Raw genomic sequence first — 17,891 nt, 5'->3', positions numbered from 1 at the left:
TCCAATTTTTTACACTTTTTCTAAAAATCGTTTGCTAACATCTTCAATTGTTGCAAGTTGTAACAAAATCGGTTGGAAAACAAAAAAGTTACAAAAGTCAGGTCGGCCGCCATCTTGTTTTTCTGAAATGTCATAATTTTTCCCTACTCGAATCCCACTTCTGAACATATCTCCCATACATTATAATATCATTTTCTGTCTCTTTCTAGGAGAACAATTATGTCAATGAGTCAGTGAGTGAGTGAGTGAGTGGTAATTGAGCTATATATAGTATAATAATATACAATAGTCAGTTTTAGTATAAGGAAAACCTGAAAGTAGTTTGTTTAGAATCAGTAACAGAATCGATTGCAATCATTTTTACACCTTTTTTTAATATTTTGACCAAAAAATATTTTAAAATCCTGCAAGTTTGGACACCTAGTTGAATGACTGCATGCACCAGCTGATAACGATGAATACATTTTTCTTACACAATCGGGGGAGCTGGCTGTAATTTGGCATGTAGATAGATAATATGAGGTAGACATCCGCTAAGAAAGGGTATTTGAAAACTTTGATTTCATGAAATCAAATTTGATTTGAATCAAAGCTACTTTGAATAAATACTTTAAGTTTGAGACATACCCGAAGAAGTATGGTCTTCAACAGATGCAGTGTTTTGCCCGGAATGACGGCTGAGCTGTTCCAGTCCAGCATCACAATGAGGTCCATGGAAGCACGCTCGGCCCACACAGGTCTGGAGGCAGCTGGGAGGTTCTGCTCTAAGACATTGGCTGATTGGCTGAAAATAAGTGTAAATTATAACTACAATGGTTTGTGTGTTCCACTTGTAGTGGCAATGGGCATGGCTCTTCCAATTGTTGGGTCGATGTGCTGGAATGGTGACATTAAAAAAAATAAAATTGCTATTATTTGTTATTATAGAGGCAAACAGCTTGACTGACTTATCATAAGCGGCACATGCCGCTATATGAAATAATCAAATTAATTTCAATAGAAATACACATTATGTGAAAATTTCTACTCTCTGCCTATTATGGATTATGAGATACAGTCCAGTGACAGCAATGGATGGATGGACAGACAATGGAGGCTTAATAACAGGGTTCCGTCGGGATCCTTCAGGTATGGCCTACAAAGACAAGTCCAGTTCTGTCTGCTAGCTCCCCGTGTGTATACAATGGTACTGATTCAGAGCACAACTAAATTTTAGAGTATTTGCATCCTCTTCTTACTGATGTTATATGGAAAGGACAGATACAGCTTGACAGTAGAGTGTTGACTTTAGAGCTGTCAAAGCTCGAGCCTACTGTTTAAATTTGTAGCTGTTATAAATTAAACCACACCACTTATTAAATATTCCTTTAACTTTATTTCTTTATAATACTATACTTAAAATCTGGCCAAAATGTGAACAACTTTACTTTTTATGTCGCAGACAAAATTTTATAGACAGAATTTACAACCACAGATAACAAATAACATTTTAGTTCGTACACAGATATATAACAGTAGCGTACACAAAAATTTAGAGTCTTTAAATGTAAAATTCATGATCCGTCCTTTTTTAGCAATATTAAAAAGGAAAATATGCAGATACTTTAAATTTCGTTTAGAGAAAGACAACAGAATCGGTGCCAATGTGAAGTAAAATATCATACCCTGGTGATATACACTCCTCCGGCACACTGATGCAGGCTGGGTGGTTGATGTGGGACTCAATGTAATCCTTGCCAGGCCTTGCATCCAAAATCATCACCTTCAGCTTGCCACTTTTCAGTGTGGCGTACAACTGCTCACTATTTATCACTACTTCATCAGGACCTAGTGAGCAATTAAAAGCAGTATTTTTGTATGTTCCCTTCATCATGAACAACCCTTCGCCGGCTCACTACAGAGCATGGGTCTCCTCTCATGAGAAGGACATAGTCTACCACACTGGCAGGTTTCACACACTTTTGAGAACATTGTGGAGAATTCTCAGGCATGCAGGTTTCCTCACATTTTCCTTCACCATTAAAGCAAGTAATATTTAATTACTTTAAACACACATAACTCTGAAAAGTTAGAGGTGTTTATGCCCTGAATCGAACCCCCAACCTTTAATTTGGTATTTTCTTTTTATATATACTTAGAATAGATTTTTTAGTAGATAAGCTAAGTCCTTGAGAATATTAGAAGGACAACTGTGATTAACATATAATAATGTAGATAATGGGTACATACCATGATTAATTTGTTGTTTTTTTGTCGATATCTACATTATAAAGTTGTTAAACCACAAATTAAGCTTAAAACCAACTTATTAAATACAGAATTGCTTTAAATCTACATTCCAAAGGATCTTGGACTGTATTAATAAAATGACGTGATTTTTCGTATAGGGGTAGTTTATGGGGCTAGAATTATTTATAAGTACTCACCAGGCAAACCCTGGTTAGCAGGTTCTTTCACAGCAGCAGAAACAGCTTCCATAGCCTTCTTTCTGTTCTCCTCTATCTTCTGCTTTATCAACTCATTCTCTTTAATATCATTCAGCCTCTCATTCTGTCTCTCTTCCTCATATCTGTGAGGAAAGGGAAATCTTATTATTGAAGCAATTGTTACGAGCTAGATGTTGGGAGTGGAAGTAACACAGATGTGTTGTCTTGCTCTAATATTAGGGGGGCATTTTTCTTCCTTATCTATTGTTTAAGTGGAAACTCTGATGTTGAGTAGTGGAAACCTACTATCACTAAATTGTCAAATTTCAAGTAATTTCTAGATCTCTCTCTAGGATGTCACAAAATATTAATTAAATATGTAAAGATCAATCCATATTATAAATGCGAAAGTATGTTTGTTTGTCCTTGTATCACGTCACAATGGAGCAACAGATTGACTTGATTTTTTGCATGGGAGTTAAAGACCTGGAGAGTGACATACACTACTTTTTCCTCCTCCGGGAAAATCAAAGAATACCTACAGGATTTGTAAAAACATAAATCCACACGGACAAAGTCACAGGAGTCAGCTAGTTCATCAATCAATCACTTTTTATAACAAATGCTACAGTTACAGTTGTTGTGATTGGCTGAATTCATTTTAGCCAATAGTAAGCAAGTGTCAGATAGCACTACACTGACATAGGTATAGGCTGTAGCACTTCACTGAGATGGCTTGTGAGCAGTGGCGTGCAGGTCATAGAGGCATAAATGCACTGCTTACCCCAGTTGTATAGCTCAATTTGCATGTTTTTCATTATGACCTGCCAGTAAACAGGTTCCTACCTAACTAATGCCTACCCTGGCTTCGAACCCTGTGCACGCCACTGCTTGTGAGATAGGGTCACAGATTGCAGAATGCAGAAGGGTGACAGTTGATGTTAAAATCAAGGAATTCAACGTCACTGACACTCTCCCACAAACCTTACTTCAGTCAGGCTATAGTATTTAGCTATAAGTATACAGACACATAGCTAGATACTTTGTCTAACAAATTAGGTTGTTACATTAATTTTATTACAATTGGAGAAATTACCTCAAAATCAAGCTATTTTTCAACTTCTCAGCCGCATCTAAAGCCTTATTAGGGTTCTTGGCACCAAGCATACTTGTATAGTAGGTCTTGTCTTTAATATAGTCCTTATCTTTGCTGATAAACGCGATAACACGAAGGTACTTCATATACTGAACGTAGGAAGTCTCCTCATCACCCTTTTCACGAGCCTCCTCAGCAGATTCGAAGAGTTTCTGAGCAGTTTTGCATAACCTACAAACAAAGCCAAATATCATTACTATCATACTGTTTTTTTAGACGGAAACTGCGAATTATAGATAAAGAAGTATACAGAAATACTTACATAGTAGCTCTTTTCGATTTCAAGTCAGGTACGTTGTGTAATTTGTCCAAATCCTCGATGCATTTCCCCAGATGGAGTTGCGAACGACGCGTCTCAGTCATTTTTATAATTTACCTAGTAGCCACTAACGTGTAACAGAATATATGCAATTTTACAAGTCGCTAGGACCCTTTTTGCGTTACATTTGATATCGGTAGCACAGGAATTGTTTCAAAATTCAGACAAACAAAAAATTAATTACAAATAATCTTCTTCAGCTAATAAAACGTCACTGGTTGTCATTCATTCTTTTAATTTTGCTTTTAGTTTTATGTTTACTCTGTGCATGTCGTTCTTTCCCATTCATTTACTTTTTTTTTATTAAATCGCGTTGTGGATTCTAGGCTTTTTGTTTCTACATTAACTTCTAATGATTCAGCTCCACTCTCGGAATTCGGTAAATGTTTTTCAACCATCCTGCTGGGCAGTTGGCCAGTTGGACTGACCTCTTGGGTTTGCTGCTCGTTGGAATCATTGCAGTCGGCAGTGTATACTTAGCATTATGTCCTTTTTTTACTACAGTAACACTAGCTCACACACACATAAACAAATTCTATCGCTGGTATATAAAAGGTGTATATATATCCTATATGTATTGGTCTGTGATATAAATTTTGTATATATTTTGCAAAATAGTAGCGCAAGCTGCGCAAGTTTTCATGCGCAATGAAAACCTAAACCTGCTGGTCGATTGCGGTGTTCCATTTAGTTTTTCAGCTGATCACGCTTTCTACGGGCGCTTCGCAGACGACGCGTGTGTCATGTGCGAGACTGCCGCAGCGTAGTAAGACGAGTGCCGTGTCTTGTGTAGTTGCTAGCTAGTGGCAGTGAAAATGTTTTCAGGACTTACTAACCAGGTCAGTTCTTGGATGGGGGCGGCGAAGGGCGAGCCCCAGGATGAAGAAGTACCTACTCCAACCAAAGAAGCGATAGCGGAAGCAGCGGCGGAGGTCGAAAGACAAAGGTGTGTAAGCTCTTTGTTTACATTTTTCTTTCAGGAAATTCTTCGCATGTTTCGTGTAAAATCGATAGGAACCAAGCTAAAATTGTACATTTAACCCTGTTCAGCGTTCGTAACCATTAAAATAGCTCTGAAATAATCATTTAAGTATGAATTTTCGTATTACAACGTTACTCAAGATTCTGCGCTATTATGTCGCACTGTAAAAAGCAAAGATCCTTCACACTTGAGTGCATAGCTCATAAAAAAAATACGTGAGTCACAATTTTCTGCCTAGACGTTGCATAATAAGCTTATTGATCCAGCACTGGCATGTAAAATTATTATTTAGGTCAAGTGCCAAGGTGCCCAAGTTACAATGCTGAGTCAATTCTTCTAGTTCCTAGCATTGTTAGCCTTTCATTTGTATTAAATTAATTAGAAAGAATTGATTAAAATTAATTTATCACCTTGCCTTGATAGTAAAATATAATATGATTTAAAGTTCAGTAGATACAATTTACACAGGTTATTCAATAAGTTTCAGAGGTTTGTCGTCGTTCGTCTCTTTTTTGTTAAAACTTTTTGTAGGTACAATTTACTACAATTACTATTTTTGTATTAAGTAGAATTTATTAAAAAAATATTAGCTGTGGTTATCCTTTGGATGAATTGGCAAATTTAATTTGTTAAGCTCAGTAAAAAAATGTTTTCCAATGAATGTACAATAATAATTTTTAACAGTACTTTACTATTGGTATAATAATTTTTTTTAAATATTGTTCTTGCTTTACCACCTTATGACTTCAATATTTTTTGGAAAACAAAAAATCTGTTATGTTTACAAAGTCAGATTTTAATTAAATTTTCTCTTACAGTCCAACCAAAGCTGGTGGCAAATTGGACCTCATCACCAATGTCAAATCACAAATGACCGGATGGCTAGGCTCCGGAATACCTATACCAGGTCTCAGAAAAAACGAAGTACCACCAACAGATGCCACAGAGCCTGTACCAGTTGAACCAGCTGAGCCAGCCGAGCCCAAACCTGAGGGGAAGGATGATGATGATAATTCTAGGTATAATAGGTACGAGGGGTTGATCGGAAGCAATGAGTTTGCTCTTGCCTTTTTTTTATAATGTGGTGTGCTATTTCTGGTCTGAAAAAGAAAAATACGAAATTGTAGTCTATATTCAGTGTTTTCTTATTACTTGAACGTTATTACATAACTCAATTCCCAATTATTGGCCATTATTACATAAGTCATACATGGGAGTGGTCATCATGAAAATGACAATCTGTGACAAACCTATAGGGTGGGGTTTAAACTATATTATTTGTATGACAAAGTGTGTCCCTTTAATATCCAGGTTCAATATTTAATATATTTGTAATCTATAGATAACATTTTTATTTGTCATTTTTTTTTGTAATATAACAATGTTGCTAAGTAAGTTAAGATTATAATAATTTATATTCCATAGTTTGAAATAAATAAGCTTAGTGGGCAGTGGGTGTTTTTTTGTAATATTAATTTTGACTAAAAGGATAAGAAATAGCATACCAATTTTTTTTTGTTAATCTAAGTTGGTGTAACTTGTATCACAATTCACAACATTAGCACCAAAATTATGGTTTCAGAAAGCTTTATCAAAAAATTTTTTTTACAGCTTTTGGCACATCTTACGCGTTTTACAATAATTGGCACTTCTTTTTTTTACAAAAAAATACTTACTAGTCTATTAATAACTACTACTTTTTATTTTCTGACAAAATAATAGTAAGTATAATATGCATAAATTTTTATCATGAAAATTTACTTAAAAAATTATACTAACAACTTTATATCATTTAAACTGTAATTTTTTTTCTATAGAACATTAAAAAACCATTTTCTTTTAGTTGTTTCTAGAAAAATCACACTGACTGATAGTGAACTCATTTATTCTGCTCAATCCCCATTTTTCTCATTTTTATGCATTTCTCTAGTTTATAAACTGTGCTTACTCAATTTTTCTCTCTCTAAGTGAATTTTCAGTAGACAGATAAGATATTTTTAATTGATAATAATAGGAACATTTACATCTTACTCTCTATATTTTTCGCTTATTTACATTTTTTCACATGACTCTTGGAGTTACCAAAAAATATTTTGTAAATTATTTAAAAATAGATTTTTGTCTATAATTTTAAACTTCATGTGAATCTGATCTTAAATACTTAATATTGCTTTATTTGTGCGTTATTTTTTTCAAATGCTTTTGAGTTTTTTATTTTTCTTGTGGATAATATGCTTCGTTATTTTCATGGTAACTGAAGTTAAATGTTAAAATTGAGTGTTTCCTATTTACTACATTTTACTCTATAAATGTTATCTAGTGTTGTGTGGCTTTTGTCTAAATATATATAATGAAAAGGTGACTGACTGACTGACTGACTGATTTATCAACGCACAGCTCAAACTACTGGACGGATCGGGCTGAAATTCGGCATGCACATAGCTATTATGACGTAGGCATCCACTTAGAAAGGATTTTTGAAAAGTCAACCCCTAAGGGTGTGAAAGAGGGGTTTGAAATTTGTGTAGACGAAGTCGCGGGCATCAGCTAGTCCCCAATATGTATCTTTAAAGAGCTTCCGAGACGGTCAAGCGGCTTGACGTCAAGCACGTAGATTTTTGCTTGAGTGTTATCGCACTTACGGAAGTCATGTGATCTTGCGTTGATATCTTGAGTCGATACGAATACGGGTGGATGGTGAATTTTAAGCGAGTCTCGTTCTGACGCGAGACTCAACCGACTATTAAATGCTTTTTGTGTTTAGGTCGCCATTTTGATTGATTGGTTGTAATAGTAATTTTGTGCCCTGATCAAGTTATTGTTGCAGTTAGGTTAGTATAAAGAGTAAACCTCTTCTCGATAAGCCTTTACGCGTGTGATCAATATCTGCGCGCAAGTTTAACAAGAGAGGACATTCAAATGACTAATCCAAAAATAGCTTATAATGCCTTGCTTTTCTGTCTGACTTTAAACTCACTTCTGGTACCCTTATTATGAGTCCCACGCGATTTTCAAAAAACCTAAATCCACGCGGACGAAGCTCATCATCTTAATTTCTGATAATATTTTATTTATTTTGTTTATTTGAAAGTAATCAACAGCGTAAATATATAATTACTATTTAAATATGCGGCCGGCCTTGGGTTCGTGACCTTTTACCAGTAACCGTGTATAAAGTATAAACATCCCCCTACGTATTATATCTGCCCGAATAAGATTTTGCTCGAATCTTCCCCCAAAATCCATTACGTAATAAATTAATAGCACTATTCCTTTCGTGTCGTAGAATATCATTTGCGAACATCGATTTACGCCTTATAACCGGGGTGCTAATATTTTCCTATAAATTAAGGATGGGACTTGGTTGGCCGTTTATTTCAGAATGAAAGCGTGGAATTTTAATGGCATCGGAAAGGGCGTTACCTAGTCTACCCACATCTTGAAAAATCTCTTCCTGAAAAAGTCGCGGGCATCAGCTAGTTAAAAATGAATGTCAAATGAGCTCGGTGGCTATCGTTCAGTGTTAGACACTGAGTTAGCGAATTAGTGCGCTGGTGGTACCTAAGTGATGATGAAAGAAAGAAAGAAAAGACGTTTTAGCAAACTGTGCCACACATCACATCTTCAAACTAAGAGCTGGTTATTCCGGCGCTCCTTCCACCTGATGCAGTCTAAGATGGAAGCGGGCTAACCCCATACCTAGTTTTTACGCGGCATCTTACCGGGATGCTCAATCGCTTGATTTCCAAAAACCAAACTTAGAAAGCAGCTGTTGAACTTTTGCGGGATAACTTGTGGATAAGCTATACAGGGTGTAACCAGAACGCTGGCAAAAACAAAGACAGGTGATTTTATTTTATTTTATTTTATTTTATTGGTTTGCCAACAGATAGTACACATATTATAAAATAACAATTACAATTCACAGAGAAAAAATTTAGAGTGTACACCCAATTACTGGCAAACCGGCATGCATTTTAAAAGTTTGCAAGTGCGGGATTACCAGTTAACTTAAAGCTAAAAATACAAATATGAAAAAATAAAAAATAAAAACACTGCAATTTACAATAGTACTAAATATTAAATACTAAATATTACATAAAACAAGAAAAATAAGAAAAATTACGAAGAAGCATATGAGTTTATAATGCTGCATCAATATACTGATGCAGCATTTTTTTGTACTGCTGCAAGGAGAGTGAATGAGGATCTATTATCATATTTTTCGCAGTTTTAAAAAGATTATTATGTTCGCGACATATTCTAATCAAGACATTGTTTTCTCCTAAGTTTGTTCTGATAGTACTAATGATCAGTGATACCACCAAAAATCCTATAATTTTGTGAAAATTTACGATATATTGCAAATCAAACATCTAACTGACGCCAGAGGTTAACGGACGTTGCGTAAGTAGGCCACTCGGAGGTTGCACGTAATACATTGCGGGTTTTAAAAATACTAAATCATAAAATGAGGCAAATTGTTATTGCTATTGGATTGTGTTTAGGTAGTATAGCAATAACGCTAAATTTTTGCTAGCGTTCTGGTAACACCCAGTATAAATGCAGCAGAGTTTACTGTCGAAGCGCAATATAATATTATTCTGCTGGGATTGACTACCAGTTACCACGTCCAACCTTAATCCATTACGCGCACGGCGTTTGTCCAGTGTGCCCGTGCGCTCGCTATAGCTGTCTTGCTACTGAGTCATCAAAATAATAGTGATGCAACACGTGACTATCGACATCTCGTCGATAGTTGTGAAGACGTTAGGATGGACAGGTTCTTAACAAGATCCTCTTCCTTCGGAAGTCTCAACACTAAGAGACCAGCCGATGATAGTATTGATGGATTTCGTACACCGAAGCGTTGTGCACCTCAAAAGAAACAGTCGAAGTTCGACGATAGTCGGAATCTGCCAACCAGCAACAAATACCAAGACCTTCCTGTGGATAATGTAAATGATTCGGGCAGCAAATACTACATTGAAGCAACAACTAAAGCTAAGAAGTCAGGGCATATCCCTCCGATAATCATTGATATCATAAACATGACCCACGAAAACATCAATGAAACTGTAAGTAAATTTTCTAAACAGTTCCACCTCCAGTACAAGAATGGCAACAAAGTAGCTGTTATATGCCATTCACCCCAAGCTCATCAAGCAGTTAAAGATGGGCTTCGAACGGAGAATGTATCATTTCTGACCTACACCCGAAAGGATGAAAAGACACCTAAAGTGGTAATTAAAGGCCTGCCTGCCTACGCAGAAAAGGATCTACCTGACGAGTTAGAAAAACTTGGGTTCAAAGGAGCTTCTGTGACCAAATTAAAATCAATAAACGAGCTTCCTTGTCCTCCATATTTAGTCCAACTTGCCGAAGGAGCTGACATTATTAAATTTCGTCAAATTAAATATCTTTTCAATTGTGTAATTACCATCCAAAAATTTAAACCCAATCGCAAATCAGGTACTCAGTGCCTCAGATGTCAAAATTTTGGGCATTCATCTAAAAATTGTAATATGCCACCGCGTTGTGTCAAATGTACCGAGATGCACCCAACATCCGAGTGCCCAAAGAAGGACCGAAAGGAACTTGCTCATTGTTGTAACTGTAATGAAGAACACCCTGCCAATTACAGTAAATGCAAAACCAGATTAGCTTACCTTGAACGTATACAACAAAATACTTACGTGCGAAAGCCACCGCCACTAATACATAAAATGTCTAAGCCTATATCGAAAACCAGGACTTGGGCAAATGTTGCTGCATCTACTACTACTGATGGAGGAGTAGGCGAAGACAAAGTTCCCCGCTTTACGAACCCGGTCGGCCCTGAAATGACCTTACCCACCTCTGAGGACGCTGCGACTAAGGAAATGTTTGAGATTTTGTTAGTTCTCCGAAAGCTTAAAACTCAGTTTATCACATGTACATCTCCCTTAGAGAAAGTTATGCTTGTATTCACACACCTCGGACAATACGTATAATAAGAATGAACTGCGCTTACTTTCATGGAACGCTGACGGCGTACGTGGTAAGATATACGAATTACTAGATTTTGCAGTGCATTCCGTATCTGTTGATATTCTTTTTATTTGTGAAACTCGCCTCACATCCAATATTTCTTTAATGACCCCCGGATATACTTGCTATCGACAAGATAGACACCATACCGGTCGAGGTCAGGGTGTAGCTATCTTAATTAAAAATAACATAAATCACTCTCTAATTACCATACCTAAAACTAAAAATATTGAGGCAATTGGTATTAGTGTTAAAATATCGGGTCATGAACATGTTTTAGTGTCTGTTTATCAATCTCCCAACTTGCCTCTTGTGCAGTGTGATTTGGACCTTTTGTTGAACCTTGGTACCCGTGTACTTATTGCCGGCGACTTGAATGCCAACCACACCTTTTGGCAAAGTAGTTACACTAATACACGTGGTAGAGTTCTATTTGGTCACATGTTGCACCATGACTATAACATTCTTGCTCCTGATATTCCAACACAAGTTAATTATTCTTCTGATTATAAAGCCACTAAACCTGACTTGGTTTTGGCACATAATAATATCTTAAACATCAGTGATGTCCATGCATTAGTGGCTTTATCATCTAACCACTATCCAATATACTTTACCATTGGAGGTAATCTGCATAGAAACTTGAAAACTCGTTATTATCGTTACCACAATGCTGATTGGAGAAATTATCGGGCTCAGCTAGATGAAAATATTCATCTTTCCTCTAATACATTTTCTTCAGTAGAAGAAATTGACTATGCTGTTGACCATCTGCACAGAACTATCCTAAGTGCTAGAGACGCATCTGTGCCCATGGGCACATTTAACAAAGATACTGTCATTAAATTGCCCCAGCATATAAAACGAATGATCAGATACAAGAATTACTTGCGTCGTTGTGACAATGGGCTACCTAAAGGAGCATTGAAGAGGTTTGTTCGTAGTTTAATAAATCGCCTTTGTAGCCTGATTAATCTTACTGCCCAAATGTACACAGATGACAGTTGGAACAAAAAACTATCCAAAATTGACAACCCTCGGGCCGATGTTTGGCGGGTATCCAGATCCTTGAAGCCAAAGTGCATCACGATACCTCCCCTTAAACTTACTGATGGCACCTTAACCACCAATACTACCCAGCAGTGCAATGCTCTTGCTACTGCATTTCTTGGCAATATGAGACTTACCTACAATTGGCCAAGCACAGACCTGGATGTTGCAGTTCAAAACTCTGTAGATATTATTCATAACTATACCATTTCTAATCTAACACATCCTGTTCGACCAGCAGAAATACGTACAGTACTAAAATCACTAAAACCCCGTAAGGCTCCTGGTGCCGACGACATTGTAAATACACTTCTAAAAAACTTGTCTCAAAAGGCTGTCGTTCTAATAACAAAAATCTTCAATGGTTGTCTATTCTTGGGCTACTTCCCTTCCGCCTGGAAAGTTGCCAAAGTAATTGCTTTAAAGAAACCAGGCAAGGACGATTCTGTACCGTCTAATTACAGACCCATTAGTTTACTGCCTTCATTGGGGAAATTGTTTGAGAAGATTATTTATTCTCGTCTCCATGCGGCTTCCGAACATTTGCTTATTAACGAGCAATTTGGTTTTCGTAAAGCACATTCTACAGCTCACCAACTGGCTAGAGTCTGTGAACATGTCTCCAACAATCTTAATCTTCACCAATCTACTGGTATGTTCCTATTAGACTTAGAAAAAGCCTTTGACAGCGTCTGGCACGAAGGCCTACTCCACAAATTAGCAGCTTTGGGTATTCCATTGTCACTAGTAAAACTAATTAAGTCTTATCTTTGTAATCGTAAATTCATGGTTCAAATTGGTGAAACCAAGTCAATGTGTCAGATGGTACCTGCTGGCGTCCCTCAAGGATCTATATTGGGTCCTTATTTGTTTTTGTTATATCTGAACGACATACCAATACAACCTAGAACCAGTCTAGCCTGTTTTGCAGATGATACCGCTTCTTACACATCATCTGATGACATTGATTTAATAATTTGTCGTTTGCAATTATCGATTGATCTACTTCACACTTTCTTCACTAAATGGAAGTTGAAGCTAAATGAGAATAAGACTGAAGCCATCTTATTTACACGACATCGCCAACCTCCTTTTAGAACACTGGAGATTGCCGGGCATAGAGTGGAATGGAGACATTCCGTGCGTTATCTTGGTGTAACTATGGATATTAAATTAAATTGGACTAAACACATTGCAAATCTTCGTGTCAAGGGCGCGCAAGCACTCGGTGCTCTGAGCCCAGTTTTAAATCGTAAGAGTAATCTTAGCCCTAAAACTAAACTTAAAATTTACAGTGTACTTGTCAGACCATCCATAACTTATGCATGCCCTATTTGGAGCAGCACTTGTGTTACTAATTACAAGCTTCTACAAGTTATACAAAACAAAGCATTAAAAATATCTTATAATACTCCTTTTAAGAGTAACTTAAACCACTTACACCACGAGATAAAATTTCCTACTTTACTTGATTTTATATTAAAATTGACATTAAAATTCTACAATATGAATAAAAACCATAAAAATCCTCTCATAAATAATATTTGTAAAACTAAGACCACAGATTTGCCGTATATCGATAAATACGGAACGTACAAATTGCCCCATCACTGCTTATTGTTTCCGCGGGCTGGTGTGAATGCATAGCGTAACTAATACCTACGACACGTGTGCATCATCTTGAATTCCCCGTTCTCGCCTGCCTACCGTACATGTGCGAGGGGCAGGGTAGCGCTGCACGCGGACCGTACACTGGCCAGTGTACCGGTTTCGTAATGCAAGCTGAGACAGTTTACTAATACGAGTAGGCATAACTTACCTAGTTGTACCCGCGTTTTTTTCAAACAAATAATAACTTTTTTTTTTTTTTTTGTAAGCGAATATACCATTTAAGTATATTGCATTCAATTAATTCGTTTTGTGATATAAATGTAACTATCTATGATTAAACGTGTAAGATAATATTCCTTTATAAACTTTAAGAGGCGCGACTTAGCCTGTAAGTATTAATAATTTAAGTTAAACATTATAATATAACGTTATATATGTTTTGTAAAATATTTATTGATAATAAAGAATTAAAAAAAAAAAAAAAAAAAAAAAAAAAAAATCCGTTTTAATCCGTTAATACGAAGCCGTGTCAGACTCATTGGAAATCCGTATGCAGTGGCCGTAACCCTCTGATGTGAAATGAATCAAACTGAAAATATAGGTATCTACTAGCTGGTCGTGTTGTGTCGTGACGCGTCAGAAGTGTAGAAAATCTAGGCTCAACCTAGAAAAGCGGCTGGCAACCCCGTTTGCCGCCGGTGGCGCCTCTGTCGCAGCTCGCGGGCGTTCACTTCTCTCTCAATATGTCCGCCACCTTGTGGACTCATTTGCTTGTATTTAATTTACTTTATAACTAATAAACAGATTGACTTTAAAGTATACCGGGCCGTTTTTCTTTACTTCAGGTTATGGGCCCATATCGGTTTCATACGTTTAATAGTTCTGAGTTGCAGTGGTAGATGCATTTGACAATTCAAAAGTACTTGTTTTGATTTCGAGAGAGACACGACATAAGGCGTCACGACACAAGACCTCACGACACGCCACTCCTCTATGATGTGTCTAGCGATACTAAATGTATGAAACCAATATCCTGAAGCTGTGATAGCCTAATAGTTCCGTCCGCCTCCTAATCGGAGGTCCCGAGCACGCACCTCTAATTTTTCGGAGTTATGTGCGTTTTAAGTAATTAAATATCACTTGCTTTAAGGGTGAAGGAAAACATCGTGAGGTAACCTGCATGCCTGAGAGTTCATAATGTTCTCAAAGGTATGTTAAGTCTGCCAATTCGCACTTTGCCAGCGTGGTAGACTAGGGCCAAAACTCTTCTCACTTTGAGAGGAGACCTTTGCTCTGGAGGGAGCCAGCGATGGGTTGATCATGATGATGATGAATATGCTTCTGAGTTATGACGTGTCACAACACAACACGACACACTAGTTAGGTACTGCCAGCGTCGGGCCTTCATATAGGTGAACCGAAAAATTCGTAACATAAATTATGAAAATAAATTCAACAATCTATTAAAAAACATTTTATTAGAAAAGGGCTACTATGCCGTAAATGATTTCCTAAACGACGAACATAAAAATAAATAATAATATGGGACATGGGTCTCCCTACTAAGGTCTAAGGACCAAATTGCGACACCCAAACTGGGTATCCATAATACTTTGTACATAATATGATGTAGTTTATGGAAATGCAACAAATTGAAATTGAAATTGAAGCTGTATGAAGTGACGACGATGCAAGTCTTCTAGCGTACATATTAAGAAAACTTTTAACCTTAGGGCCTCTGCTACGGCCATACTGACATTCGTTTCTCTTCTCTCTAGTGCGACTGGAGGCGCCGACAGCAGACCCGGGTCCACCGGTGGGACTCCCACAGAAGAACAACCAGCTGGAGTTGGAAACGGTAGGATGTTGTTTATATCTTACTATCTTGAGTATAAGTCCCGCAAATTGCTAATGCGCGTGGCCGCCATATTAGTGACGTCAGCACTAGACTGAAGCTTCGAGCAACCAGTACAATTTTTTTGCTCATGGTCTATTTTTATTTCGGCTGACGTCAAAATGATGTCATTTCGATGTTAATGAGACATGGTTTCAGCGCAATATCAATTTGCGGGACTTAGAATAATTTGCTTTGATAGAGCTCGTGCATATAATTTTTTTAATTTACCTATTTAATCAGTCATTAATTTGCTATTATTTTGGATTTTTAATTATTTTGTAGACTCACCAATGAAAAGAGCTGGCAAGAAATATAGCAGTTACTTGCTTTTTTCGAATAGGCAAAATCTAAATATATAAAAGGAAAAGGTGACTGACTGACTGACTGACTGATCTATCAACGCACAGCTTAAATTACTGGACGGATTGGCCTGAAATTTGGCATGCAGGCTATTATGACGTAGGCATTCGCTAAGAAAGGATTTCTAAAAATTCCACTCCTAAGGCGGTGAAATAGGGGTTTGAAATTGGTGTAGTCCGAGCGGACGAAATTAAATAAATTTTATTGTTAAAAATAAGTCCTTTCACAATTTTTGTGTTGGGAACCTGTATTTCAGGGTTTTTCAAGCACTTTCCCCTCCATCCGATGTGTTACATCGATTTCGTTCTAGTCATCATTATCAACATATAGACGTCCCATTGCTTGATATGGGTCTCTTGTAGGGACTTCAATACGCCACGGTCTTGCGCTGTATGTATTCAGCGGCTCCCTGCGGCTCGTTTGATGTCGTCTGTCCACCTAGTGGGGGGGTTTTCCAACGCAGCTCTTTCGGGTGCGAGGTCACCATTCTAGCACTTTGCGACCCCAACGGCTATGGGTTTTTCGAACTATGTGTGTGCCCTGCCTATTGCCACTTCGGCATAGCAACCTGCTAAGCTATGTCGGTTACTCTGATTCTCCAACTGATACCCTCATTTCTGATTTGATCACGTATAAGTCCCGCAAATTGCTATTGCGCTGGAACCATGTCTCATTAATATCGAAATGACGTCATTTTGACGTCCGCTGATATAACTGCTGACGTCACTGAAATGGCGGCCACGCGCATTACCAATTTGCGGGACTTATAGAGAAATCAATATAACAAATCAAAATTATCGAAAGTAGAGCCCACAATTGATATCTGCTTGTTACTTATAAAACGCACTTTTTTATTAATTTTTCCGTAAAATTTCCGTAGTTTGCTAGATTTGAAATTTTGTTTTGTTGTGCACAATTCCAGGACCACAGAGTAGAAAGTTTTTTGCTGTAGACGCCATCGAAGTGCCAGATATGCAACAGTGTTAGTAGTGATTTTTATTTTTTTATTTTCGTTGTAAGTTTTATGTTTTTGTCCGCGAATACACCTGAAGTTTTACCCGCGTTAGTAGCCTACATGATTAACTTACGACAAATTTATTTATGTAAACACTTAGATATATCTAACTAAGTACAGTTATAGTCCGTACAAAATGACTTCTTACGCGCCATTTTAACTCTATGGGTCAACTGTCATGTCAAAAGTGCGGTTCACCTTTTAAATAAAGACTAAAATCGTACTTTTGACATGAAATTTGACACAAAAGAAGTCATTTTCTCTGCACTTTTAATGTACTTAGATTGTTAAAATGGCGCGTGAGAAGTCATTTTGTACGGACTTTTAATGTACTTAGATATATCTAAGTGTTTACATTCGTGAATTTGTCTTAAGTTAATCATGTAAGTAGGTACTAATATTTTAGAATTGTTGTCAATTGGTTGTCAATAATTACGTAAGCTGCCTACTTACGTGAGTAAAACTTACAGGTGTAATCGCGGCCTTTCTTTAGTTTATTATGTTTTGCTTTGGCATGAATTTGAATGTTCTTCTTTTGGTGGCATCATCAACATCTCAAGTCATCGCCGACCCACTGCAGCAGGGGTCTCCTGTTAACTCCTGATAACACTATATTTAGACCTGTCAATTTAATCTAGAGAATGGGGCCGATTCTCTTGTACACAATCTCTAAACTAAACTAAAATGGCACGTCTAAATCTATTAGTATCCCTTTCGTAATATTGCTTGCGGAAAAGGATAGCTCTAAATTTAGACCTTTTAATTTAGTTTAGTTTAGAGACTGTGTACAAGAGGATCGACCCCATTATGTATTTAACAGAACTGTATTGCGAAATACATCATGATTTCATGTTGGAGGTTTACCGAACTCTAAAAACCTTATAGGTAGACCAGAATCTCATGAAAAATATGGAAATGAAATTCCAAAATTACCAACACTGTACTCTGTGAATATCCTATGTACAGTACGCGGCCAAAAGTGATGAACATCGGGCTTTAGAATGACATTTCATCTTTGTAGAGCGTTGTCTCTGTCACCCATACC

At 37.1% G+C, this 17,891-nt stretch overlaps 2 protein-coding genes across 7 annotated transcripts in view; one reads left to right on the top strand and one right to left on the bottom strand.

The window, feature by feature from the left end:
- Positions 1–4,125, bottom strand: part of Usp8 (Ubiquitin specific protease 8) — a 38,500-nt gene extending 34,375 nt beyond the window's left edge. Inside the window, exons 1-5 of the mRNA XM_034980227.2 lie at positions 3,845–4,125; positions 3,523–3,753; positions 2,427–2,569; positions 1,665–1,827; positions 628–784 (exon numbers count right to left, since the gene is read on the bottom strand). Of these exons, the coding sequence (XP_034836118.1) occupies positions 628–784; positions 1,665–1,827; positions 2,427–2,569; positions 3,523–3,753; positions 3,845–3,945 (795 nt within the window). The 5' untranslated portion in view covers positions 3,946–4,125. The remainder of the gene's footprint in view (positions 1–627; positions 785–1,664; positions 1,828–2,426; positions 2,570–3,522; positions 3,754–3,844) is intronic.
- Positions 4,126–4,494: 369 nt separating this feature from the next.
- Sap47 (Synapse-associated protein 47kD) overlaps positions 4,495–17,891 on the top strand; it is a 75,413-nt gene continuing 62,016 nt past the window's right edge. For 3 of the 6 annotated variants that reach the window (XM_069505846.1, XM_034980189.2, XM_034980192.2), the window contains exons 1-4: positions 4,495–4,847; positions 5,702–5,911; positions 15,353–15,432; positions 16,754–16,813. In XM_069505846.1, the coding sequence (XP_069361947.1) occupies positions 4,717–4,847; positions 5,702–5,911; positions 15,353–15,432; positions 16,754–16,813 (481 nt within the window). In that variant the 5' untranslated portion in view covers positions 4,495–4,716. The remainder of the gene's footprint in view (positions 4,848–5,701; positions 5,912–15,352; positions 15,433–16,753; positions 16,814–17,891) is intronic. The other 3 variants (XM_034980190.2, XM_069505844.1, XM_034980191.2) reach the window with 3 other exon arrangements.

The sequence above is a fragment of the Maniola hyperantus genome, chromosome 21 (assembly GCF_902806685.2).
Source record: "Maniola hyperantus chromosome 21, iAphHyp1.2, whole genome shotgun sequence".
Classification (NCBI taxonomy): Eukaryota; Metazoa; Arthropoda; class Insecta; order Lepidoptera; family Nymphalidae; genus Maniola; species Maniola hyperantus.
Note: the sequence above shows the minus strand (reverse complement) of the source record. Positions and strands in the feature narration are given on the sequence as shown.